This window comes from Zingiber officinale, chromosome 1B (genome assembly GCF_018446385.1).
Source record: "Zingiber officinale cultivar Zhangliang chromosome 1B, Zo_v1.1, whole genome shotgun sequence".
Classification (NCBI taxonomy): domain Eukaryota; kingdom Viridiplantae; phylum Streptophyta; class Magnoliopsida; order Zingiberales; family Zingiberaceae; genus Zingiber; species Zingiber officinale.
The window spans coordinates 377252-402686 of record NC_055986.1 but is presented as its reverse complement, the minus strand read 5'-3'; the positions used below and the strand labels follow the sequence as shown (position 1 = coordinate 402686).

Genomic DNA, 25435 nt, shown 5'->3' with positions numbered 1-25435 from the left:
GAAGAACAAGTGTACCTGTGAGCGTACCCGCGCAAGGGAGAGGACACCCTTTTTATATGACAGTGCGTACCTTCTGGAGATTGACCCCTATCAAAGGATGTCGGGTGTCAGGACTTGTCAGGTGGTGGAGGACACGTGACCTTCTCCTATAGACCGGAGGAAGATTCTACTTGCAGGTGACTTCAACCGCTAGAATATTCCCTGACATGCAACAGGTATTCTCTGACAAATGGTTATGATTTTCTGACCTGTTGTCACGTAGTGCTTATTATCCTGCCCGAGTGTAGTCGAGGCCGCTCTGATCGGTTCGCTACGTTCTAATGAATCGACTAGATGGATAGGGGGGGTTGCAATCAGAGTCCCTTTTTGCTAGCTTTTATGATTCAGGTTCGACCGAGAGTGATAAGTCTGTTTACACAAATTAGCTTGAGAAAATCCGACCAGTAAAGCTAGGTCGGGCTTTGCCCTGATCATGCGTCCTGCCGTAGACTTGGTTTCCTGACCGTTAGACGTCGCCCTGGCCTTATACGCTGGATGGCCCCCAGTGGTCATTCTCCGTATATTAACTGTCACGTCCTTGTGACTTCTTACTGTCACTTCCACTTGACCTTTGACTGCCACTCCCTCTTGACTTCTGACTGTTACGTTCCCTGACTTTTGACTATCACGTCCCTTTGACTTCTGACTGTCACATCCCTTGACTTCTGATGACCTGACTTTATCATCATGCATCGTATTAGATGGTCATGGTATCATTAAGATGTGTATGATATTCTAAAATATCTTTAAGATATAATATGACCTGTCCGGTCGATAAAGAACCATTAAAATACAGATATTAGGATCCAAACTTTATCCATCCCACATAGCAACAAATCTAATACTGACTTTTTAACTACCTTCCCGGGAGGTTTAACTAATCTTCATCCACCTCGATTAAATAAAAGCATTTCGAGCCATGCCTAAACCAAAAGTAATTAAAGTCTTAATTTTTGCCAAATTAAATTCCACACTGTCCATCGTCTCCTCGGTCTCGGTGATGAATCGATTATAATAAACCTCTCGAGGCCAATCGCTTTAGCTTCCATCTCCTGTCGATTGCAGAATCACAGAGCTTGAAGATGTTATCAGACCTCATCACCAAACTGCTCCTGTGCGTACTCAAATTTTCAGTTCCCTGATCATTTAACTTTAGATCACAACGTCGAGATGAATTGCAGGGTGTTCTTTGGATATGCTTATCCCGCTTTTGAATGCTTCAAGGCGGTGGAGAACCACCCTTACAACAACCAGCAGCTTCGCTTCTGGTGCCACTACTGGTGAGCGATCGAAGAATCAATTAACCATTAATCATTTTAGCTTTCCTTACGGGATTTCACCTTGCAGGATCATCGTGACGGCGATCACCGTCGTCGAAAGGTTCGGCTACTTCTCATCGTGGTAACACACGAAGAACTTCACTTTTTTTTGCCATTTAAACTGCATGCTAGTGAACGAATTAATCGCAGGCTGCCGATGTATGGAGAAGCAAAGCTGGCCTTCTTGGTCTACCTCTGGTTCCCCAAAACCAAGGTACATCTACTGATGCATGATTGATTAATAAAGAAAGACGACGAGATGGCAATAATTAAGAGTCCTGTGGATGTGATTTGTGCAGGGCTCTGATGTGGTGTACGAGGTATTTCTGCGGCCGTTGGTGATGCAGTACGAGCCTGACATGGAAGAGAGGTTTCGCAATCTGAGAGCTAAATCTGGAGAGCTTCTGCAGTTCTACCTGCAAAATTTCACGGAGAAGGGCCATGTTTTGTTCTTGGATTGCTTGCGTCATATGGTCTCCACCAGGCCATTAGCCCCGAGAACAGAGACAGAGGGGATTCTGCAGCAGAGTGCTGATGCGGTGAGAAACCCAGCCATTCTTTTCAAGTTGAGGCTCACTGCTGAGGAAGTGGAGGAGGATGCCGTTGTGGCTGAATCGCTGAAATGGCGACGACGGTTCCTTTGATTGGTACTTTAATTAGCATGTTTCTTGGTTCGATGGATTCCAGAGTTTGTAGATATGGAGTGATCGATGGATCACTAATCTAATCTATGTTCTATTTAGTCTATTGGAACTGTAGATTGTTTTGGTCTTTCGGAATTTGACATTTTGATTTAAATATTTTTTTTTTGGTTGATTGGTGATCCGTTAGAAAATCACGAAGAAGGTTAGCAAGAGATTTAACTTCTAGGTTGATTGCTGGTCGACATTGTTTCGCTCTACAACATAAGAATCTGACATTTTGATTTAACTTCTATTTAGTCTATTGATACTGTGGATTGTTTTGGTTTTTAAGAATCTGACATTTTGATTTAAATATTTTTTTTTTTTTGGGGTTGAGTGGTGATCCATTCGAAACTCACGAAGAAGACTAGCGGGAGATTTAGCTTCTAGGTTGATTGCTTGTAGACATCGTTTCGCTCCAGCGGGCGACATGCACTCTCCTCAAGGTATGGACACGTTCTCTAAATTGTTCAATGAAAGGACATGTCAGAAAAGTGACTCTGACACCATATTTTAACAGGACATGTAAATCCCTGATGCGACAGTAGAAGCTTCCGTCGTATAACGATCCGCCTGTTGGTTATGTCTTGTTGTCAGTGACATTATCTCCCAAAGGGATATCAAAATATATGAGATGGGTCCCGCTATTTGGCCGAGCGTGGGAGGCGCTCGACCGGGAATCCTCGCCTGGTCGACTTCAGCTGATCTTCTCCGTTCTACTTTATCTTGGTGACCTAGGTGTGCAACTGCTGCTCGGATCCTACTTCATAAGTCTGAGTTTTGAGTGGTTGTTCAACTATCATAGAGATAGAGATCTGTGCCGATCAAGAGCTCAAGAACAAAGAATGCTCAATCAAAATGCCACCAAAGACACTACTTGTCTAGTCAGTTAGACTTATAGCCTCATTCGACTAGATTTGAGGGGAAGACTCTGTGATGCAGTGATAAGAGATCCACCAAGTGCGGATCAAGGACGGATGTACCAGATGGCGTGGAGGTCAAAGTCAAGACCGACGTTGTGGTCAAAATCAAGGTGGTCAACACCACAGAACCAACGGGCTCACCAAAGGTGAGTCGAGTAGAGGTCTATGGTAGTTGCCGATCGGGGCATGAAGTGTCTGATCGGTAAATGACTTGTTCGAGTAGAACATCCATACAACCAAGAGCACTACGACAAAAGCATCAGATGCTCATTACAAAGCAGAGGAACGATAAGGCGACCGGAGTGCTTACCCGGTCGGGTGGTAACAATCAACTGAGCTAAAGGATTATGGAGAAGATCAGTTGAAGTCGATTGGGCAGGGATCCTTGAACGAGTGGCTCCCCGGCTAGGCCAAATAGTGGGACCCATCTCATATTTCTTGATATCCCTTTAGAACATAATGTCGTTGACAACGAGGCATGGTCAGCGACTCAACGAAGCTTCTACTATCGCATTAAGGATTTGTATGTCTTGTTAAGGTACGGTATCAGAGCCAATTTTCTGACATGTCCTTTCATAAGACAATTTGAAGAACGTGCTTATGCCTTGAGGAACGTACGGTCGCCCGTTGGGACACTATAACCCAGAAGTCACATCCCATACAACCCATCTTCTATACAATTTTCGGACAGAATCGAATGGATTACCAAATGATTTCAACAAAATCTATCTTATCCGGATTCCATGCATATTACTTATGTCTTGAGGAACATGCACGTCCCTCGCTGGCACGCTATATAAAGGGTGTCCAAGTACCGACGGAGGTACGCGTTATTCAGTATTCACGTATGTGATTGTTGTTGCTCCGTTTCTTTCCATCTTTCCAATGATTGACTTGAGCGTCAGAGGACCAACACTGAAAATCTCTTATCTGACTCGACACTGACAGAAAATAGAATGAAGTCTTCTCCGACGCATTGTTTATCTTGTAAAATAGAATGAGGTCTATAAATAATCAACCCAGAAACTACATCCCAACAAGCCAATCTTCTTTGCGATTTTCGACAGAATCGAATGGATTACCAAATGATTTCAACAAAATCTATCTTATCCGGATTCCATGCATATTACTTAATTACAGAGTGCGTTCCGACTCAAATCATTAATTTATATCAGACTTCTTATCTGTTTAAATTGGTAAACTTGCAATTGGATACACCCAACAACACTGTTTACGACTAAGACATCAAAAATAATCCCGACACGACCTAAACAAAATAATTGATGCTGAAGATGCATAGCATTAGCACCGGCCGGTATCGACAAGAGTAAAATATCAAATATATGTACATTTAATTTGATGCCGCAACGCGTTGAAGTCCTGCTAATGTCTGTATATGTTCACTGGCCACCAAAGACACTGGCCGCATTGCGTTGTCATCGCGAGAAGGGGAAGACATTTATTATATACTTCTAATCAATCAAAGCTCATAAGTCATCAATGGAATAGGACAATTAGACGTTACCATTTCAACAACCAAACCTTGCTCGCCGTAATTCCCATCAATGCTTCATATTGGAGGCATTCTTTGGCACCTAAAATGGTTGCTGTTAATATTTATTAGCCGAGAAGCGACATTTTAACAGAAAAAAATAGAATAGATGTTATGAGATGTTTTCATGGTAATAAAATGAGGTTAGTTTCAAAAATCTGCATTTTGAAAGAAAGCACCAGGAGCAAAAAGGAAACATGCGTCTCCAAATTTAGTCAGTGTAGATCTCTGGATTCTATCGGAGACATGTTGAAGTTCGATTTATTGGTAAATTGCTTGTTTGTTCAATCAACTTCTCAGTTCTAACTGTCCAAAATAGTGTCGTAATAAAGAGGATGATGGAGCAGAGCCATGGCATGGCAGGCAGTCTGCGAGTAGATTAAAGTGCAGCGCTGTGTGGGACTGTCCGTCGGGTGAGTGAGTCGGATGCTGCTTAAATTATTCTACAATAGTCCCATCATGCCAGCTGCAAAACCTTCATCAATCCCTTTCTTTCAATTCTCGCCTTGAATTTGCTGCGACGCTTCTCTCTAGCTATCCCTTCACACTTCAGGCGTTCTTCTTGCATTTTGATAGCTGCAGCTCCATTTTTGTCTCCCTCCGTTGATGGCTTGCTTGAGGGCAGTGCTAAAAATCTGATTTTTTTTTCCCTTTGGATTTAATTTTGCCGAGATTCGCTAGTTCTAGTTCAGGGATTTCTAAAAATCCAACCTTTCGTTGGGTACGACTGCGCACATGCTGCATCTCCACGGGCGCATTGCGATTTCTTGCAGCAGAGGCTGAGGTTGTCTCGAGGTTGGAGCGGCTATGTCGGGCTACGATCTGTCGAAGAAAACAGTCATCTTTGGGCTGCATCTGTGGGCGGTGGTCGGCATCTGCATCGGCGTCGCCTTCGTCCTCCTCCTCTTCCTAATCTCCCTCTGGATCGCCTACAAGCGAAGCAGCAGCTCCTCCCGAAGCCACATCATCCCCAACGTCTCCAAGGAGATTCAAGAAGTGCAGGCCGGGGCGGCGCTCGCCCTTTCGCTTTCCTCCGAGCCGGAGCCCTCTCCGCTGCCCACCAAGCAGCAGCAGGAGGAGGCCCCAATTACTCTCCAGCGGATCCACGTGGAGACCGGGAAGGAGCACCGCATCACTTACCCCGAGCGCGGCGGCAGCGGCGGCGGCGGGTCGTCGCATGGAAGCGGGGAGAGCCGGTCGGTGGACCAGGCGCCGGCCTCGGTGCCAGAGGTGTCGCACTTGGGCTGGGGCCATTGGTACACCTTGAGGGAGCTCGAGGTCGCCACGGACAGCTTCTCCGACGAGAATGTCATCGGCGAAGGTGGATATGGTATCGTCTATCACGGCGTCTTGGAGGATGGCACTCAAATTGCAGTCAAGAACTTATTGAACAACAGGTACTCAGACTTTTTTCCTTCCTTCTCATTTCTGTGACGCTTGATCTTGTCAACAGCGTTGTTTAGTCAATTAGTGTCAATTGACATCTTTTTTCCTATAAATGCTGTAGTTATCTTAGATTTTGAATAGAAAAAGTTTTGCTACTTAGTATGAACTCGTCGATATACAAGCATTCAAAAGAAAGAATTGTGGCTTTATCCTTCATCAATGGTGAGGTTGAGGACCCATGGCAATTGACTAGCTGCTACTCATAAATCTATTATTGTAAGCGCACATGTAAAATTGCATTCTTTACATCAAGTTGCAATGAAAAACCAGACAATTCCTTCGCTTGAGAGCTAAGATTAGCAGCCTGTCCTTGGGTTAAATCTGCTTTTTATTTGCTATACAGATGTCTGACTTGGGTTGTCACGGTAGCCTAGCCTATATTCGATCAATAAGGTTATGTTGGTAGTAGAAGTAATGACATTAGTATTTTGCTATTTTCAGTAGCACAGTATATTCTTTTTGCTGATGCCCTTTCTCCTATCGTAGCTGCAAGTACTAATTGTATCACCGACTTTGTTATCACGACTACAAAATGTCTTGAAATAGTACATTTACATCTGATGCTTTCAGTAGCTAAGCTCAAATCACTGTATGAAAATGGAGATGTATGGTCCTCATATTTCAATTAGAAGAAATTATCTTAAGATGTTTCCCAAAGTAGTTTCATATACCGGCCAACTATTGGAGTTAAAACTCTCTCCTGTAACAAAATAATTGTGCCAGTAAACTGATCTTGGCCATACCCAAATACTAGGGAATTACTTTTAGAGCAGTTGAAACTGGAAATTGAGGTTGGATTCATATGATGATCTAATACCCATCAAAGATTCGATACAAATAGCACAAATTATGATATCCATGAATAAAAAGAGTAATGGAATTGGTGGAAAGTGTAATTCATCTTCATCATATGTTGGGTTGGGCTTGAACAGATTATTGGAAGAAAAAAATAAACCTGTGATGTGTTTTTTTGGGATGAATGATGCTCTTATGTTTTCTTCTTTTGTCTCCATATATCTCTTGGAGAAATTTCCACAGCAAAATGCTTGATCCAGCAGAAGGTTTGAATCAATTAGAAATGAGTTATACTAGAATCACTTGTTGCCTCGGTGCATTTAGATGAAAGTATTAATTCATTAACTTATTAGGCCTAACCTTTGTCCTAAATGCTTAAAAAGTTAATTATTGCTCATTCGCTTAAGTTTCTAAACCACCCTTCTATTACCTTGCAAATCACTATGTGGTACTAAAGTAAGATTGTAAATCTTCCCCGCTTAAGACTCAATGCCAACATCCTCTTCAAGATTGATGGTTCAATTCACAATCCAGAATTATCTCCAATTGGCAAATGTGTGAAGCTTAATAAATGGCCCCAATGTCAGATAGGCTTCTGTTTCCAATAGCACAACATGCATTGGGTTCAGTAGCCTCTGCTACCAATTGTCATGATCTGGAAGAGAGAACTTACACATTGACTTACCATGCAGAACTATCACTCATCTATCTAATCTTATGAACCTCTTTGTTGGTCAATAACTTGCCATGTAGGACTTTTGTGACATTTACATTGTTTTCTATCTGTACTAATTAGAAAATATAATAACTGGCACAAGTTTATTACATTTGGGTATAATGTATTTATATTATTAACTTACCGTAACAGGGGCCAAGCAGAGAAGGAATTTAAGGTCGAAGTTGAAGCAATAGGACGCGTTCGTCACAAGAATTTAGTGAGATTGCTAGGGTATTGTGCGGAAGGAGAACATAGGTATGTTATCAATTTTTTACTTGTCTTCTAACTATTTTAAGTCCACTGTTTTCCAAGTGGAGACAATTTAAAGATAAAAGGAACACTCTTTCTAATATGTTTTTTATGCCATTTAGAATGCTTGTCTATGAGTATATAGATAATGGGAATCTAGAACAATGGCTTCATGGCGATGTTGGACCTTCCAGTCCGCTTACTTGGGATATCCGAATGAACATTATAATTGGTACAGCAAAAGGGTATGCCTCTTTGATAGATATTGTGCTTTCTTTGATTTCCTTGATTGCAAAATAGTTGTTGCTGAAACATGGTTGTACAATGTAGATTACTCTACCTGCATGAAGGGCTAGAGCCAAAGGTAGTTCACCGAGATATTAAATCAAGCAACATACTCCTTGATAAGCAGTGGATTCCCAAGGTTTCAGATTTTGGACTTGCCAAGCTGTTGGGCTCAGGGAGGACCTATGTCACAACACGAGTAATGGGAACATTTGGGTTCGTGAATATTATCTATTGCACCTTACTATTATTACATGGTATAACTACGATTATTGCAAGAACTGAGAAATAACATTAGCTTGTTTTCTCTCTCAAGTTATGTGGCTCCTGAGTATGCTAGCACTGGCATGTTAAACGAATCGAGTGATGTCTATAGTTTTGGTATTCTTATCATGGAGATAATATCAGGTCGAACACCTGTTGACTACAGCAGGCCTCCAGGCGAGGTTAGTCTTTGTCCCCCCTTTTCCTTCACGGAAGCTAAGAAGTTCAACTGTATGAGATTTTTAATCTGAGTTACTCTTGTTTTGCAGGTTAATCTGGTAGAATGGCTTAAGATAATGGTGAGTAATCGAAACTCTGAAGGTGTCTTAGATCCAAAGATTCCTGAGAAACCCTCGTCAAGAGCATTGAAAAGAACACTTTTGGTTGCATTGCGATGCGTCGATCCTGATTCACGAAAGAGGCCAAAAATGGGGCATGTCATACACATGCTTGAAGTTGATGACTTCCCTTATCGAGATGTAAGCAAAATTTCCTTCAACATCTATTCTATCCATGCAATATGGTCGGTCAGAAAAATTAATATCAGATCCTTCTAAATTGTTAATTGACTTTCTTTCCCCTATTTGTTCTTACTCTTTCATTTCGTATCATGTACCAGTATACCACATATGTTAGTACTTGTGCAGCATATCTTTATATGGTCATCTTACTATAAAATAAGATACAAGTGAAGGTGATAAACTAAACAACTAAATGTTTGAGTTGGACTTAGAACTGAGACATATCTTTCTAGCATTGCGGTTTTAGCTCTGAGACATGGATACTAGAACTGCAAATTACTCAGTTTCCATATTTAAATTTTACCCATTCTCAAAGAAGGATGTTTATGGGAATTCCACTAGGGACTTAGAAATTACCTCATCGCTTAGCTAGCAGTGTTTGCATCTCAATGACTCCTTGTTTATATTTGAGATCAGGAGCGGCGTGCAGGAAAAGATCCAAAACAACAATATCATAGCAGCCCAGAAGAGGGTAGAAGACCAGTAATGGAGCATCACGGAACAACTGAACTTAACGGTAATATTGTCGCCGCAGCAGGATGTTGATAGGAGAAATTTGAGCTCTATGTCTACATGATACGTGAAAGTGGCTTGAATGAATGTCAATCTAAGTAAATGAAATGTCATGCTAGCTCACATGTACAAATTTGTGTTATACAATTTAGTCATTTGTACTTGATGCTCCTACGGGCTGATTTTTGTTTGATGAACTGGTGAATCCAAACCATACTTAATTGTTTGTACATCGTGGTCATTCTGCTATTATTCATGTTTTCTAAGCATGAGTGTTTCTATTGTAAAAAACAAGGTAGCATGGTCGAAGCTGTAAACCCAATTCTATGGGATGCATATCGATTTCTTAATAAGACTTGACTCGTGTGCGGGTATGATCTATGCGCGTCGAATATCGGACCGGATGTTATTGTTTACAGATATTGAAAATACAAACAGAAGTTTACAGACATTGAAAATACAAGTAGAAGTTTTTCACCTTTAGTCCCCTCTTGCTCGGGAGAGTGTCGGTGATAGAAATTGGGTGCCACTCATTTCGTTGTGATCATTAGTGCACGGTCAACCGTTGTATCTTGAGAAGCAGATGATTCTAGTATGCTTTGAAGCAGAGGTGGAGCGAATTTGTTTCAAGGAAACTGTGACTCTCGCATGTCTCGGTCCTTCTGCCCACTTGGCAACATAGACCTGACGCTCTGTCGCTCTGTAACTCAGCCGATGCTACTAGGCTGATCTGCCCACTCGAGGACTCAATCCGTTCTTCGACGCATAACAGAAATCATCTCATGTTGACAGCCTTTTGCATGATATATTAGGAAGAAAACCAAGTGACTGAGGATGGAGGAAAGAGACTTCATGGCGTAAAGCATTAAGAAAGATCAAAGATGACAGAATGGATCGATGGAAAAGAAATTGTGAAGACGACTCCCCACCAACGGAGGCCGACATCGTGATCCCATGGGAGAAGCTTCACAACCTGAAGGAGCAACCTAACCTAGCAGCAGTTTCTATTTTTTTTTTTTTTTAAGTTATATAAGGATTTCTCCAAAAAAATGAAGAAGAGTAATTTAATAATATTTATTTATTTTAAAAGAAAATAAGATTTTTTTTTTTATAAAAAACAATTCTAACAGAATTGGACTGGGAATAGGCCCACTACCAGAGATGCTATCGCTACATCCTACATGGGCTCGCAATCTTAGTCCCACATCGACGGATAGAAAGCAATCGAGGAGAGCTGCATCCGATATAAACCATAGTAGAGGTGAATCAAAATCATGATCCTTCAGGCAGTAAACGGGATATGATGAGTGGTAATTTACTTGCGCAAATTTTGTGCGTGATGAGCACCCTACCCAGCCTGTTACGACAACGGGAGTGCTCCAATTCTTACCCTTCTGATCCCTATTGATTTTATTTTCTCTATTTCAAGTTTCCTTTTAAAATTATTTATTTTATATTTTTAATAACATTAAATGTATACTTCCAAAAAAAGTCTCTTGATTTTGTTCTATTTTATTTAAATCTTTTTTATTAAAAATAATATCTTTATTTTATTTATAATAAAATAGAAAGACTTGCCCATAGCAGAAAAATACAGTTGCAAATTGATCTCTTTCATAGAAGAGTCGGGTCGTAGAATTAAGAATCTTGCTAACGAACGCTAATTAGAGCTGGCAACACATTTTTGTTGTGCCACCGCAGGCAGGCACGGCCCGATAAGTCTATTTCTTTTCGTGCTTGGTCAAAGCCCGGTTTGTGGTTGGGTTATGGACTATGTCCTATGTGCATTGGAAAGAGGATTATGACCTCTGGCATTGGAGCAATTCTAAAATTTCAACAGCCCTTTACATTGGAGGCAGATCAATTATAATTATTAGGAATACCTAAACGAATTATAGATCATTCATGGTTAGGAACATAGACCCATGGAATGCTCAGGTAATTGGATAATGATATATTTACTAGGATAGAATAGAGATTAATTATAGACGTATATTTTGAAGAAAAATTTCTCTCATTTTTAATTAATTTGATGATTGACTATAAATTGATGATTAATTTATCTCGTGAAGAATACTTACATCATGAATGTAATCACCTTACTAAGAGGAATTCCATTTCTTATCCCGTGGAGATTAAATCTTCAATTTTACCCTCATCCAAGAACAAATATGAAAGGATATCAGAGAATTCCCTATCCCTATATCTCATCATGTGCATCATGACACATTCGAAAACAAATATAAAAGGATATCAGAGAATTCCCAATCCTTATATCCCATCATGTTATATCGGGATAGATTTAGGTATAAGAGTACCTGCAACGATGAGTTTACAAAATCCAAGAAATTAGGTTTGAATAGAAATTAAGGAATTCTTATTCTTATCCCGTGGAGATTAAATCTCCATCTTTATCCTCATCCATTTTTTCAAATTTGAACATGTAAAAATTCTCCAAATTCATCCCGATTTCAAAATTTTCCCAATATTCTGAATCCGTTGTCATCTCTAATAATAATATAATAATGTTCGAAGATGTTGCTCCTACTTTGCAGTTTAATACCACGATCGGTGCTGTCAGAGCTGAATGGTTTCATTAGTCTACGCAATAATTGGACAAAAACTCTACATCATCTCTCTCTCTCTCTCACTCACAAATAATTTCCGATCTTCCTAACAAATGTAAATAAAAACATAAAAGTAGATTACTAATAGAGTTGAAGTGTTCGATCTGAGCCCTTGTCCTTTGTGCACTTGAAGATGTTTATCGAATTAAGATTCATCATAATGATCACTATTCCATTTGCAGCGAGATCACCTCAACTTTGATTCGAAGATGGATCCAGCACTATAATCTTCGGTCGCTCCTTCCGCTTGCGCTTCTTCTCCGACCCGCAGGATGCTTCCATTTCGCCGCTCGAGTCGTCGTCTGCGTCGGAGGAGCTGTCGCCAGCGGAAGGAATCGTAGGCGGCGGAACGCCGCTCATGGCAGCTTCCGCCGCCGCCACGGCCTCGTCGTTGTGGAGGTCGGCGACGCCCAGGAGCAGATCCATCTCGATGTACGCCTTCTCGTTGCCGCTGAGCACTTCGACGTCGTAGTCCGCGCGCGATCTCCGGCGGACATCGAGCTCCAGCTTATCGTTGGCTTTAGCGATCACGCCCAGGAAGTCCTTCACCTTGTGGAGGACCTCGCTTCGGGGTACCGCCGCCGCCGCCTCCGCCGCGAGGGCTCCCGCTTCGCAATCGGCGTTGGCAGATGTGACGGTGCCCCCTCGCTGATCCGTCGTGCGGCACACGAGAAGGCTCTGTGGGAAGGCGGTCGCCGATGGCTGGTCCAAGAGCTCCCTCCTCCCCTTCGCCGCCATTGTGCGACAGCAGAGAGAGAAGAACGAAACCCTATCGGACGGAGGAAACCAGAGGGTATCTTCCGAAAACCTAATTACGAGGTACAAAAAGGGTGAAAGATTCGGGTTGGTAACGGGCCGGGTTGGACTTGCGAATAGGCCCAGCCCAATAAACTGGCTGCCCAAATCGCCGCGGAAATTCTGAAGGACACAAAACCCTGATCACAAGATATTTCTATGCTACATTCATTTAACAAAATCGTTCTATTCATAAAAACCCTCCATGAGATGAAGTGCTCAGTTTTTTAATTTAAATTTTTTTATATAGATGATTATGAGACCGATCGTGACACGTCCAAAACAGCAAGTGATCATATAACATAAAATAAACTCTAAAAGACAGTCATTTGGATTAATTTCCCTATGAGTAAGAAAGAGATCTTTATTTGCTCCCTTGCTCATCCATGGTCATCTTCTTGGTCAGGGAGCTCAACTTGGGCAGGTCTAAACAGCAGCTCCTCTACCGCGGCGATCAGTTGGTTCACTTGTTGGTCGTATGCTCCGAGTTCGAGCCTCCCCCATTCTGCGACAGTCATCAGTGTTGTGACGGAGAGCAGGAGAGGAGCAAAGAAGATCAGAAGTTGAGCAAGAAGAGCTAGCAAATGAAAAATAATGACCATGGTAGTAATTAAATTTCAAACAATATACTTCGTATGATTGGATACTAGAAGGGAGGGAGGGGGATATAAAGTGGTGGTGACCGGTGAAGTGGTGCGAGTTTAATGAGCCTTTTTTGTGGGCTTCTCGTGGGTGCATGGCATCCTCTTCGCCACGAGAATTGGGAGTTAACTTTGCCTTCTTTCGGAAAGCAGATCGAACCAAACTGTGACAATATAAAATTGCGGTAGTAGTAACTAATTCGATTGGAAAGCAATTTATTTTATTTTATTTTATTTTTTTAAAAAAAATTGTATCAGATTTTGAATTTGTTTCCAGCATTAACTGAAAAATGTTTACTGTAATCAATCATTATTTTAGGCATACAGTCATTAGTTAAATCATATCACTGCAATTACCTCGTATCCTTTATATATTCAATAGGGTATAAAATAGGCTTTTATTTTCAAATATCTAACTTTCTGCTTAAAATTTAGTTTGAATAAAATATTTAGGTACCAATTATGGCTTACCTTAATCCACCGAGGGAAAATAGCAATTCATGAGCGAAAAATAATCTTACTAAAAAATAACCAAAATTTGTCCCTCCCGTCAACTTTCAAGGCTTATAAGCATGATTAACTGTATCATCTCAAATAACGAACTTTGTCTAAAACAAAAAGGTGATTAACCGTCCGTTTCTTCAAGACTTACCATTTTTGCATCTTGCATTTGGTGACGTTTGAGCCATCTCAAGGGCGGGCCTCTGAATAAACTCGAAAACTTAAAAATGAATAACTGACATGGATCGAACTAATTAAAAATACCTTACATGTTACAGTTGGTAATATTCAAGTGTAAATTGAATAGGTTTCCGTATGGGGATTACATGGTTCCAAAATTTTTTTAAAAGAAAGTGTGAAAATGCAGCTATATTCAAAAAGGGTAAACCTAGTGCAAGCTCCCGTCAATACGGGATCGTGAGGAAGGATCTACGCCATTTGATTCAGGAAAATTAAAAAACACCATTTGTACAGAAGGTAAGACGACTGAGTGTAAAGCCCACAAAACTGTACCTCACTGAACCATCACTGTTACTTAAGTATCATATCCGGGCATTGCAAACTGTGAAGCAAAGGCCTCGACCTCGTTGCGAAGTTCAATGACATCCCTACTGCTCTCCAGGCCCTTGATAAACTCCTGAATTTTGCCATGTTCCTTCTGAATGTTATTTGCTATTCGTACAGCTCGCAGGAGAAACTCTGCAATTGTTTCGAAATCTCCATCTAAACAACCTCTTGATGTCATAGCAGGTGTACCTTCAGGAGTAAGATCAGCATACAGTGGTTACGTACTGCATATGTTTAAAATAAATAGACTTAGGATGCCATAGCTTACCTATCCGGACACCTCCAGGAGAAATAGCACCATTTTCACCAAATATTGGAGTTTTGTTCAGAGAAATGTGACACGCCTCACAAACCTTTTCAAATATCTTACCTATTGATGAATTGGAACCCTTTTTAATACATGTTTTTTTTGCAAGGAATTCAATACAGTAGACTATCATACAATATGTTTAGCACACAGATACGTGGAATAGGTATTCAAGGCAACCAAAATAGTTTATAGATTCTCTAGTTAGTGTTCGATATATAGAGTCAAAGGCACAAAGAAAGAACACTAGTTGATGCACTAAAATTATATATATATATATATATCTTGCACACAACGGTGCACACCTACCGTGGCGAGACTCACAAGACGGGGCACCTAGCACCATTTATTTTTTTAAAAATTTCTTTAGCTTAAATATTATAACCTAAAACCTAAATCATTAACTCTAAATCCTAAGCTCTAAAAAAAATATATACATGATGCACACAAGATGAGCACCGTAAGATAAGGACGGTAACAAAAATATCCTAAGCTCTAAATATATTTCTATTTGCACAGAACTCAATAGAGGGAAAAAAAAAATCTTTGTAGCCAACTCCAAATAATTAGGGCATATACTAGCTTGATGGTGATGACAATAACATGCTATTAACATAGTTGTTTGTAAGATTAAACATTAAGCAACAAACTTTTGTGAGAAAGGTACAGCATTATTGTAAACAATTAAAGAAACACACTATGATAATGACATCTCCAACGGCAAAGAGGTAACAGCAAATAATTATTGTAGAAATACCCCACTGATTGATTGGATACATTACCATTTACTAGCACTATAAAATAAAATAAAATAAAGGCCAATGCTTAACTGTTAATCATAATGAAATAAGGTGATTGGTGGACATTATGAGATCACTAAAGAAGAGGATGCATCTTCCCAACATCACAACTTATTGTAATGGAATCATCAAAAATCTGAACGACCAATCATCAAAAATCTGAGTTATTCTGTTTTTTTTTTAGCAAAGGCTAACCTAAAGCAACAGATTTGAAGAACAGGAGATGAAGGCTATTGATAAACCTTGGAGGTAAAGAATTTAAACCCCCTCTAAATTAAGGAACTAATTCGTATGTCATTTCATAGATTGGGAAGCTAAAGTCTGCAATCCTTTCTTAATTTCATTTATACACATACTTCTGTCTTTCCAAAGAATAGCACACTTAAAAGACTACACATTTCCAAGGAATGTGAAAGTGTTTTTATGGCCGTAAGTACCTGTTAAGCCCAAAGTCCTGAGATCCCAAAGTAATAAATGATTGTCTGTGCCCCCACTAACCAATCTGCAGTTCCTTCTTAGTAAAGCTGATGCCAATGCTTGAGCATTTCTTTTGACCTGTTGAATATAGGCCTTGTATTCAGGTGTAGCTACTTGCTTTAGAGCTACAGCTAAAGCAGCTATATGGTTATTATGAGGGCCTCCTTGAAGTGTTGGGAAAACAGAAAAATTTATCCTCTCCTTGTAATCATATTTGTCATTTCCGTCTGTTTGACCAGGAAAACCCCCCTGCAATTTCTGTTTTTTACCTTTCTTGAAGAAAATTATACCACCTCTAGGACCTCTTAGGCCTTTGTGGGTTGTCGAAGTAATAATATCACAGTAATCAAAGGGGCTCAAGCATTCCTGAATCAATTGCACAATATGAATAAAGCTTTCCCAAAAAATTAAAATCCTTTTAGTCATTTAAAGATGATAGTTATGCTACGTAAAAACTAAATAGGTTTCAGATGAAAAAAAAAATATATTCACCAATGTAAAAGGTTCACCCATAGATACTAAAAGGCATCAATATAGTTGTTTGCCCTCCAAAAATCTACACCTAAAGAGAACTCTACGATTAACAAAAATGCTATAGAATAAATAAAATAAGTCAGTAGTGTAGTGGAATTGGCATCCACCTCTCTTTCTGTCGAAACATGGAATAAACAAAGTCAACCAACACAGAATGAGTCCCATCTTTGTTCTGATCTGTATAACATAGCTTTCAGCATATGCAACACTTAAAGACAGTAAAAAGGATTTCATGATGAGATAAAAAGTTAAAGATGCAAATTCTCTAAATTTGGCTCAATGTATTGAAGAAATAGTAGATATTAGTCTATCAAGCAAGTAGCATAGTATGAATTTGTTATCATTTGTGAGAGTTTTACAAACCCAAATGTCTATTCAACCAGCACAGTATTCCATAGCAAGCACGAGTAAAAGCAAAGTAGCACTAAACAGACATACAAAAATCCACTGTGGTACCACATAAAAGAGATTAACTTTTAACAATTATTTTACAGACGATATAGCATTCAGTCATCAATGAGACTTAAGTACAACTACAAGTTGGTGGAAAATAAATGAGATAAATGATGGGGCTAAAATTCTAAAGAAAATAGATCTTGAATGACAAATAAATTGAAGAATTCATTGAAGAAAGAATGAGATAAATGATGTTTCTAAAATTTTGCACATGAAAATGACTCTCAAATGGCAATAGATTGAAGAAACATTGTCATGCCAAAACTGTTTGTGATAAAATTTTCACAATTAATTTGAATAGGATATAACACTCATTCATCATTAGGACTCAAATTGCTAGTAAAATTTAATGAAGAAAAAAATGAGGTAAATGATTTGTCTACAATGCTATTCTTAATAAGTTGGCTCTCAAATGACAATAGATTGAAGAAACATTGTCATTGCAAACCATTTCTGTGCTACAATAGTGAAGTACAAGATAGTTCAAATCAAAAACTTAATCACTGAATGATAGTACAACTCAAACCATATGTCAAAGACAAGGGAAATTACAAAATAACAAAAAAAGAAACGAGCTCAAACCTTAGCAGCCACAAGTCCACTAATGTGAGCCATATCACACATCAAGACTGCTCCACACTTATCTGCAATTTGCCTAAACCTAGCATATTCCCACTCCCTTGGGTATGAACTCCCACCACAGATCAGTATCTTTGGGCGGTAATCCATGGCCTTCTCTTCAACTTTATCATAGTCGATATATCCTGTGACTGGATTTACCTTATATGGAAAACTCTCAAAGAATATGGACGCCCCTGATATCTTCTTTCCACTAGGCGCATAGTACCCATGGCTAACATGCCCACCAGAAGGTGAATCCAAACCCATAATTCTATCTTTCGGGAGTAATAAACCTGTATAGACAGCGAAATTGGCTGAGGTGCACGAATAAGGCTGAACATTCACCCCCCAGCGTTCAGGATCGAGACCAAATGCTGTGAGCGCGCGTTCATGGCATAACCGCTCTATCTGATCAATGTACTGGTTCCCACCATAGTACCTAGCACCAGGGAACCCCTCGGAATATTTGTTGGTCAAATGGCTACCAAGGGCATCAAGCACCCCACGGCACACAAAATTCTCGGATGCGATGAGCTCAATTCCCTGCACCTGCCGCTGCTTCTCCTTCTCCATGATATTGAATATATCTGGATCGGCCACAGATAAAGGCTGGTTTCCCCAGGCATGGACAGCAGCCTTCCGAGTCTCAAGATCGGGTTCCACCTTCCCTTTCTTGGCTGCAGGGAGCACAGAGGTAGAGGAGCAAGAGGAGCTCGATTCCCCTCTCCTCGGCCTCTTGATGCACATGGCATACCCGAGAATCCTGAATTCCTCCTCCTGTTGCTCCTCGTCAGATTCCTCCACCTCGTGCGTCCGCAGGGACCCGTCACGGGAGGTCTCCGGATGCTGGTCGAGGAGCTGCAGTGGGATCGATCGAGGATTGCGAGGCGAGTCCCGGTGCCCGGTGTCGATCTGGAACGAGATCGAATCATCCGGGATCGGACCGCGCACCGACAGCGGAGGCGGAGCAGCGTGGAACTCCAGTGAGTGATTTGATTGAGAGTGGGTGATATCCATAGAGTAAAATCTTGGGAACGTAGAACAGAAGCAAACAACACGACCAGCAATTCAACAGAAACAACAACAGGAACAACGAGGGCAGGAGCCGAGGGAGGAGGAGGAGGAGGAGGTCAACTCGGCGAGCAGGTGAGATCCCATCAATATCGATGTCGGGGAGAGAGAGGGAGAGGGGTGTGCGAGAAAAAACCTAAACAACAGAAAAGGGGGGCGGAAGGAACGACGGCAGGGAGGATCAAGGATACAGGGATGACCGGGGTTAGGCGGTTATCCCTTATAATAAGAGGAGCGAACCTGGACGGCTTATCGGTTCTATATATATATATATATATATATATATATATATATATATATATATATATATATATAAAAGAAATGATCTCCTGTGGTGCATTTCTTACGATTTTGATCGGTCTATAGAACCGATCAGGAGGTTCCCTGATCGGTCCAGAGACCGATCAGGAATATACCGTACCGATGCCGCAGCATAAGCACCGCAGGCTAACATTTCCGTATATATATATATATATATATATAATTTCCGTATATATATATATATATAATTTATGCCCACTTAAACTTCTATTAATATCTTGATAAAATTAAGATATAAAACATCTCTAAAATAATATTTTCTAAAAAATAAGAGAATTATTAAATGGGTAATTTTACATGCAGTGCTTATTGGCAAACAAATCTTTGTGTCCATCCCCATCCATGAAAATCTTTATTTTCACTTCCTAGTCAAACATCTTTACCTAATTACCCATGATATTTTTAGGTATAAAAAATCTAAAAATCAGTATAAATCCTCTTAAATTGAGTATATTAACTTATAATCTAGTATATTTTCTATCAAATTGAGTACGATTCTTTTTTTATCTCAAAATATACTCGATTTTAGTTTAATGTGCTGAATTTAATAGAAATTATACTCATTTTTAGACTATTTATACCAAAAAATATGAGGGTTAATTTCGATAGAAAATATACTCGATCCTAGTATATAGTGCTGGATCCTAGTGTAAAGTGTTGAATTTAACAGGAATTATACTTGTTTTTAGACTTTTTATACCTAAAAAAAAAGAGGGACAATTTTAATAGAAAATATACTCGATTTTAATATAAAATGCTAACTTTAAGAAGAATTATACTCGTTTTTGAACTTTTTATATTCAATTTTGAACTTTTTGTACCTAAAAAATCTGAGGGGTAATTTAGGTAACAATATTTGCATGAGAGAGTTGAAATAAGTAATACTTTGCATGCAGGGAGTGAAAATAAAATTTTTTAGACATAGGGATTACATGCAAAGTTAATATTATGATTGAAGATTTTTCTCTAATTTACAGTTATTAAATTTGTGAAAGTGGAGTTTCTATAAAAATAGAATTCGAGTTAAGATGAGTAGTTCAAAATTATTTGATAATTTAAAATTATTTAATTCTTTTTTAATGTAGGTTGCTCTTATAATACTACTACTATTTATTAATATCTATGATAATAAAGTTTCAATCGGTAACTCGTGAAATCAATTTATATTCTAAAAATAGTGTCTTAGGGCTTTTAGGATAAATAATTTGAAAAAACAATAATCTGCTTTTAATGACAGTTTTAATATAAAATAATCTATCAAATAATTTTAAATAAAGTACTTAATGAACACATTTAACTATTTTTTAACAAATTTATATTCTAAGATCCTATTAAACTCTTGGAACCATAATCAACAATCTATTTTCAAGTAAGAATTTTAACCTAAAAGGTCTACTAAATAGTGTTTGCCAGAAATACTCGGGCAGACATGCTTTTATCAAATTAAACATGTTGCAATTCAAGACGACAAATTGAACATGTTACAACAATTATCTACAGCATTTGCCACCAGATCTGAAGAGAGCTGTTTTTCTCCATTGAACGTTCTTCTTGCAGCATGATTTATACCAAAACCACAATCAAAGAGGTTAGTTTACATTAAAACCAGATAACTAGAGAAGATAGAGACAATGAAAAGAAGAATCGACATAACTCACATTTTATGAAGAAAATTTTGACTTTCATAACACTTGGAGACTGATAATAATAATTCAAACTGCTAACTTTGCAGGATCGTCGACATTAGGTTTCTAAAGATTGGATAGCTAGTTTTGCTGCAACCATGTTAATGCTATTTCTAGTGAACTGGATACAATAGTTGACTCTTTCCAATGTGTCTGTTGAATCCATTGCACGTAATTTTTCTTGTTGCAGAGCAAACAACTCAGAGTCAGTCATACCTAAAGCATGAAGGAAAATTAGGAATTAGTTAGCCATAGATGAATTGATAATAGACTGTCTGGTATTTTATAGCACAGAGTCTTGCTTCAAGTGTAACAATGATTGAATAGATCAAATTCCCAATGTTATGTAACAAACCTAGTGAAAAAATAAAACAATTCAAAGCCAACAAAGATCGGAGAACATAACATCATGAACCAGCACAAGATAAATTCTCTCGATAGACAAATATGAATAGACATTGAAGAGGTCCAAGGTTGGCATTTCTGCCCGTTAATGAAAATAATTAATCTTGACCTGATACTGGTTGTAGTGCAGCAAAAGATATTCGTTCTGCTAGTTTGGGAATGAAAGATTGATCACAATCTTTGAAAACATCTTTTTGAGCCCATGCAATAGAGTTCTTAGTCCGTGTTTGCAGCAGTTCTTGCTTAGAAGCCTGAATAATAAACAGAGTCTGAAAAATAATTACAAGTGGCAGGCAGCTTAGATGATTAGGGATTTACCTTTAGTCTAATTTGTAGGTTATGTAGACTAATGATCAACTCTGTCAGTTCCAGAAGTTTCTTTTCTAGTTCACTTTCTTGGTCAGCAATGTTGTCCAATATCGGCAGGACAAGTCCTTTTAAATAGGGTTCCATCTGAATCAATAATGAATGCCACCAAACATATGGGCAAACAACATTAAGAAAGCATTGAAGGGAAACAAAATTTATTTTTTTAGATAAAAATTAGGCTATCTTTAGTAAGGAAATAATTCATCTGTTTTCTTGTTTTTATATTCAAATGAAAATAACATTTTTTCCCCACAAGGAATCATGTTACCCCAAAACTTATCCCTAAAACAAAACAGTGTTCCCCATATACTTTTGTCTAGTCTTCTCAAGTTCCACACTGCAAAAAATGAAGCCCTAGGGTTATTTTGCAAAATGATGATCTGCTTGGAGGTCCATCTGCTAATGCTCCTCCAGCACTTGTGATGCAGTATCAAACACAAATCTCACACAGAGAAATCTCACAAAGTAAAAATTTCTAAAAGCTGAAAAATAATTTATACGAGAGGTTAAGAGCCCTTTAGAATGAAAAAGGACTACTCCTAAAGACGGATACCAAGTTTCTAATAGCAAACTTTAAACTATAAATATAAATTAAAATCTAAAATACTTAATGATAACATGCTATAGATTCATTGTGATTCCCTAATTTAGTCTCAGATAATGAGTTGTCAGCTACGAGGGAACTGTTGCTATTAACTTGAAAAATTCTGCAAAAGAGAGAGTGGGAGGAGGGAAATGGAGAGTGGAAGGAGGAAGAAAAACGATTCAAAATGGATCAAATTGATGGATCATCATGTTTAAATTAGTAAGCCTTTTCTCCCTCCTAATATTCCTCTCTAGTCAACCCAACCTAAATGAGCAAGCTACATATTGGGCAATGCTAAGCTTGAGCTCATGAATTTTTAAGTGTTGAGTTTCAACAGGACTCTATCTCCAACATGCTCATTTACAACCTTACTTTAAGACAAAATGCTAGAAAAATCACGTCAGCATTTGCCTTGACTCAGAGCCAAACTCAGCATTCTACCTTCGACAGAAAAAAAAAAATAATTTCACATCTAAAATGTAACTTATGGCCTCTGGTATTCTAATTGTCAATTGCTAAATTCTTCTATCAGTAAGTTATGGAAATTGGATTGCATTGTTCATGGGATCTTCGCAAAACTAAATCACAAATGTTGATGTTTCTAGAGCTATGTTCCAAGAAAGACCTTGTATCTCATGCATATAAATCTTTGTTGTACAGAAATATTAGATTCCATTTGAATTTAAATAATATAGTTTATCTACAAATTTGTATATAGTAATAGGTTTGTTTGAGATCTTACCTGTGTAAGCTTTACAATGCCCACACGACTAATGCCCCTAATGGATACCAATGCCCCAATCTCCAAACGATTAACCTGTTCCAAAAAGAGATTCAACTTTCCTAATATATTAATTAGGATGTAATGAACCAAGGACTTACACTCTCTATGACAACCAAACAACCATATTTAGCAGCATATGGTGTTCCAAATTCAGATATTCCGGAAAGAACTGGATCCAACACAAAGTGCACAAACATCTTTGTTTTAGACAGTGACTGCATAAAGTAGCACCGATAAGAAAATTATGCATACATTCACAGAGCTGCAAAAGCAACAAACATGTCTATTGACACGTATGGTATAGAAAAGTTTACAAACTAACTCTACAACCTGCAGATTGAAGAGGAATATAGAACACTACAACTATAAATTACCACAAGGATCAACTAAACTTCTAGAATGAGAAGGTCCTGAGAAAATTCTATAGAATACCATATTTATCAGATGTATTCCGTGGTTGTAAATGCATATTTTACTGAATGGTTGATATAATAGTATGCATCCGATTACATAACATACCATGAATGCTCAGACTTACTAGTCTATCTCCAAATTATCTATTTGTTAGATGTTGCTTCTAGTAATTCATCCTTCACTATAATCCAGATCCACACGAGCGCGTCAGTAGCCAATTATAAACACTGCTTAAATCTCAGCGAATAACTATTGGTTATTATATTCAGCAAGATTATACGATAAAAACTATGGAAGAAGAGTATCAATGATATTTTAAAAAAAAGGTGGACTATAAATAACAAACATAATAGAGAAGTCACCTCTTCCAATAGTCCCAAATACCTTGCTTCGTACAAATGCAAAGTCTTATTCTCTGATGGTATCATAACCTAAAATGCATAAGGATCAAGATCGTGAATCAACAAAATCATAATAAGTCATGCTTATCATTTATATATAAAAATGGCAATGGTATGCGGTTGATTATGATGGCTTTTTCGAATAAAATATTCTTACAACTGTTACTCTGTTCTTTTCCTACCAAATACTGCCAATTTTACTATATGAAGCTTGCATAATTCTAAAATGTGGATTCACTGGTTTATTTCACTGACCAACCTTATATAATCTTTTTGATTTAATGGCTTATAGCCACCAGGGACCATAGACAAGCAACAAAACATAACCTTCGCTAAAAATGCTATTCTTTTTCCAATCTCTCATATTTTTTTTAGCAAATCGAAGGAGCTTGTGTCTGTACAATAATAACTTAAAATACTAGCAAACGATAATTTGTTGACATCCATTTCAGAGATTCACGAAGTAAGTAACGGTCTAGAAATTGAGTTGAATTCTCGAAATGGAAAACACTACACCTCGTTTATTTGAAAGGGGAGGAGAGGGAGATCCAAAGACCACGATGAACCCGACGCGGAGGCGGAAGAGGAAAACTTCCTCAGACATCGGCTAAGCTGGGAAGATCCAACAGGCGAAGATATGGAATACCAAGGTACGAGAGATTGAAAGGCAAGATTAGAGTTTATCGAGGGAAAGCGATGAGGATTTTGACAGAGCGGGAGGGCTCCGAGGCTCATCCTTAATCGGGTGATAATTTAACGGCCAATAGGTCTTGGAATATGAGAAAAGGGTCCCCGGGACGGCACCGTGGTCAAGGGATGGGTATTATCATAGAATAGAAATTGATATGCTCAGTGAATAAAAATTTAAGGAAAAATTTAAAGATAGATATATAAAATAATAGGGTCTATATAAAATGAAATGATGAAATTCTTAAGAGGAGATCTCTTTCTGTTTTTTTTTTTTTATTGGAAGATGGATCATTTATAATTATGATTGAATCATGATCAAGATTTGATCATAATTAATTATGATCTCTTTTTAGATTCATCGTCCTCTCCATATTACAGTTTAGTTTGGAGAGATAAGCGGAAGTTACCCTCCTCCACAACCTAGCCACTTATTCACCATCAGTCTAGAGGGAACGATGAACCGAAGAAGAGATCACAACTAATTATAATCGGATCATGGCTATGATCTGATTGTAATTATGAATGGTCCATCCTCTGATTCAAAAAAAGGGAACCAAGATATCTGTATCTAAATATTCAGAATGTCTTTTCTGGTGGTAAAAGGCGAATACGCTCGCCCCCAACATCTTCGTCAATCCGTCCTGGGGCCAACACGGAGGAGGTAAATCACGGGCAGTTACTAGCTTTTGAAATAGTGATTAGTACATAAAAAAAATATTTATCTTGATTTTATTGAAATTTAAATCCTAAACTTCATGATGACAATATCTTATGCGGTAGTGACTAGATCTTTTCGAGGGATCAGAATATGTCTTTCATGTAATTTTTCCATCTGCACTAATGACTCATAGGAATTAGCGGAAACATTGGGCGAACTAATAGCCTGTTTACTACATGAAATATAAGAAAAGGAAATTCTAAAAATAATAACAATAAAGAGTAAAAGCGGCACCTTACGGACTTTAGAAATTATCATGTTTTTTAAATTTATCATCTGTTACTTTTCAATCTTAATAAGCTTCCGAAATTATTTATATTAAGTTAGTCCGAAATTCAATCGTTGAAGTTAGAGATAA

General features: G+C 38.5%; 5 protein-coding genes and 1 non-coding gene across 9 annotated transcripts; 3 read left to right on the top strand and 3 right to left on the bottom strand.

Moving 5' to 3' along the window:
- The first annotated feature begins 948 nt into the window (after positions 1–948).
- Positions 949–2105, top strand: LOC122045703 (putative HVA22-like protein g). 2 transcript variants are annotated; one of them, XM_042606050.1, is made up of 5 exons: positions 949–1153; positions 1221–1319; positions 1387–1419; positions 1509–1572; positions 1658–2105. In XM_042606050.1, exons 1-5 carry the CDS (start codon positions 1122–1124, stop codon positions 2000–2002), a joined length of 573 nt encoding a protein of 190 aa, XP_042461984.1. In that variant the 5' UTR covers positions 949–1121; the 3' UTR covers positions 2003–2105. The 2 variants fall into 2 exon arrangements, with proteins under 2 accessions (XP_042461984.1, XP_042461976.1); XM_042606042.1 differs by having other exon boundaries at positions 951–1153; positions 1387–1440.
- Positions 2106–4904: 2799 nt separating this feature from the next.
- Positions 4905–9573, top strand: LOC122045695 (probable serine/threonine-protein kinase At1g01540). The gene is made up of 7 exons (XM_042606030.1): positions 4905–5913; positions 7626–7730; positions 7847–7969; positions 8055–8225; positions 8326–8455; positions 8543–8752; positions 9212–9573. Exons 1-7 carry the CDS (start codon positions 5324–5326, stop codon positions 9338–9340), a joined length of 1458 nt encoding a protein of 485 aa, XP_042461964.1. The 5' UTR covers positions 4905–5323; the 3' UTR covers positions 9341–9573.
- A 1029-nt stretch (positions 9574–10602) lies between these two features.
- LOC121994991 lies at positions 10603–10709 on the top strand. Its single transcript, XR_006115826.1, has one exon. It is a non-coding gene; the product is annotated as a small nucleolar RNA Z279/snoR105/snoR108 (small nucleolar RNA).
- A 1281-nt stretch (positions 10710–11990) lies between these two features.
- Positions 11991–12730, bottom strand: LOC122045687. Its single transcript, XM_042606019.1, has one exon. The coding sequence runs from the start codon at positions 12670–12672 to the stop codon at positions 12127–12129; it is 546 nt and encodes a 181-aa protein (XP_042461953.1). The 5' UTR covers positions 12673–12730; the 3' UTR covers positions 11991–12126.
- Positions 12731–14092: 1362 nt separating this feature from the next.
- LOC122045678 (serine hydroxymethyltransferase 7-like) lies at positions 14093–18940 on the bottom strand. The gene is made up of 4 exons (XM_042606005.1): positions 17595–18940; positions 15983–16388; positions 14707–14808; positions 14093–14627 (listed from the first exon to the last, which is right to left on the bottom strand). The coding sequence occupies exons 1-4, from the start codon at positions 18648–18650 to the stop codon at positions 14407–14409; spliced, it is 1785 nt and encodes a 594-aa protein (XP_042461939.1). The 5' UTR covers positions 18651–18940; the 3' UTR covers positions 14093–14406.
- Positions 18941–20373: 1433 nt separating this feature from the next.
- On the bottom strand, positions 20374–24494 carry LOC122045667. Of its 3 annotated transcripts, none has more exons than XR_006130071.1 (8): positions 24186–24494; positions 23631–23699; positions 22953–23069; positions 22813–22887; positions 21434–21568; positions 21225–21366; positions 20684–20926; positions 20374–20575 (listed from the first exon to the last, which is right to left on the bottom strand). XR_006130071.1 is itself a non-coding variant. In XM_042605990.1 (7 exons), the coding sequence occupies exons 1-7, from the start codon at positions 24402–24404 to the stop codon at positions 20769–20771; spliced, it is 915 nt and encodes a 304-aa protein (XP_042461924.1). In that variant the 5' UTR covers positions 24405–24494; the 3' UTR covers positions 20374–20768. The 3 variants fall into 3 exon arrangements, 1 of the variants encoding a protein (XP_042461924.1); XR_006130067.1 differs by having other exon boundaries at positions 20374–20572; XM_042605990.1 differs by having other exon boundaries at positions 20374–20926.
- Between the last annotated feature and the right edge of the window lie 941 nt (positions 24495–25435).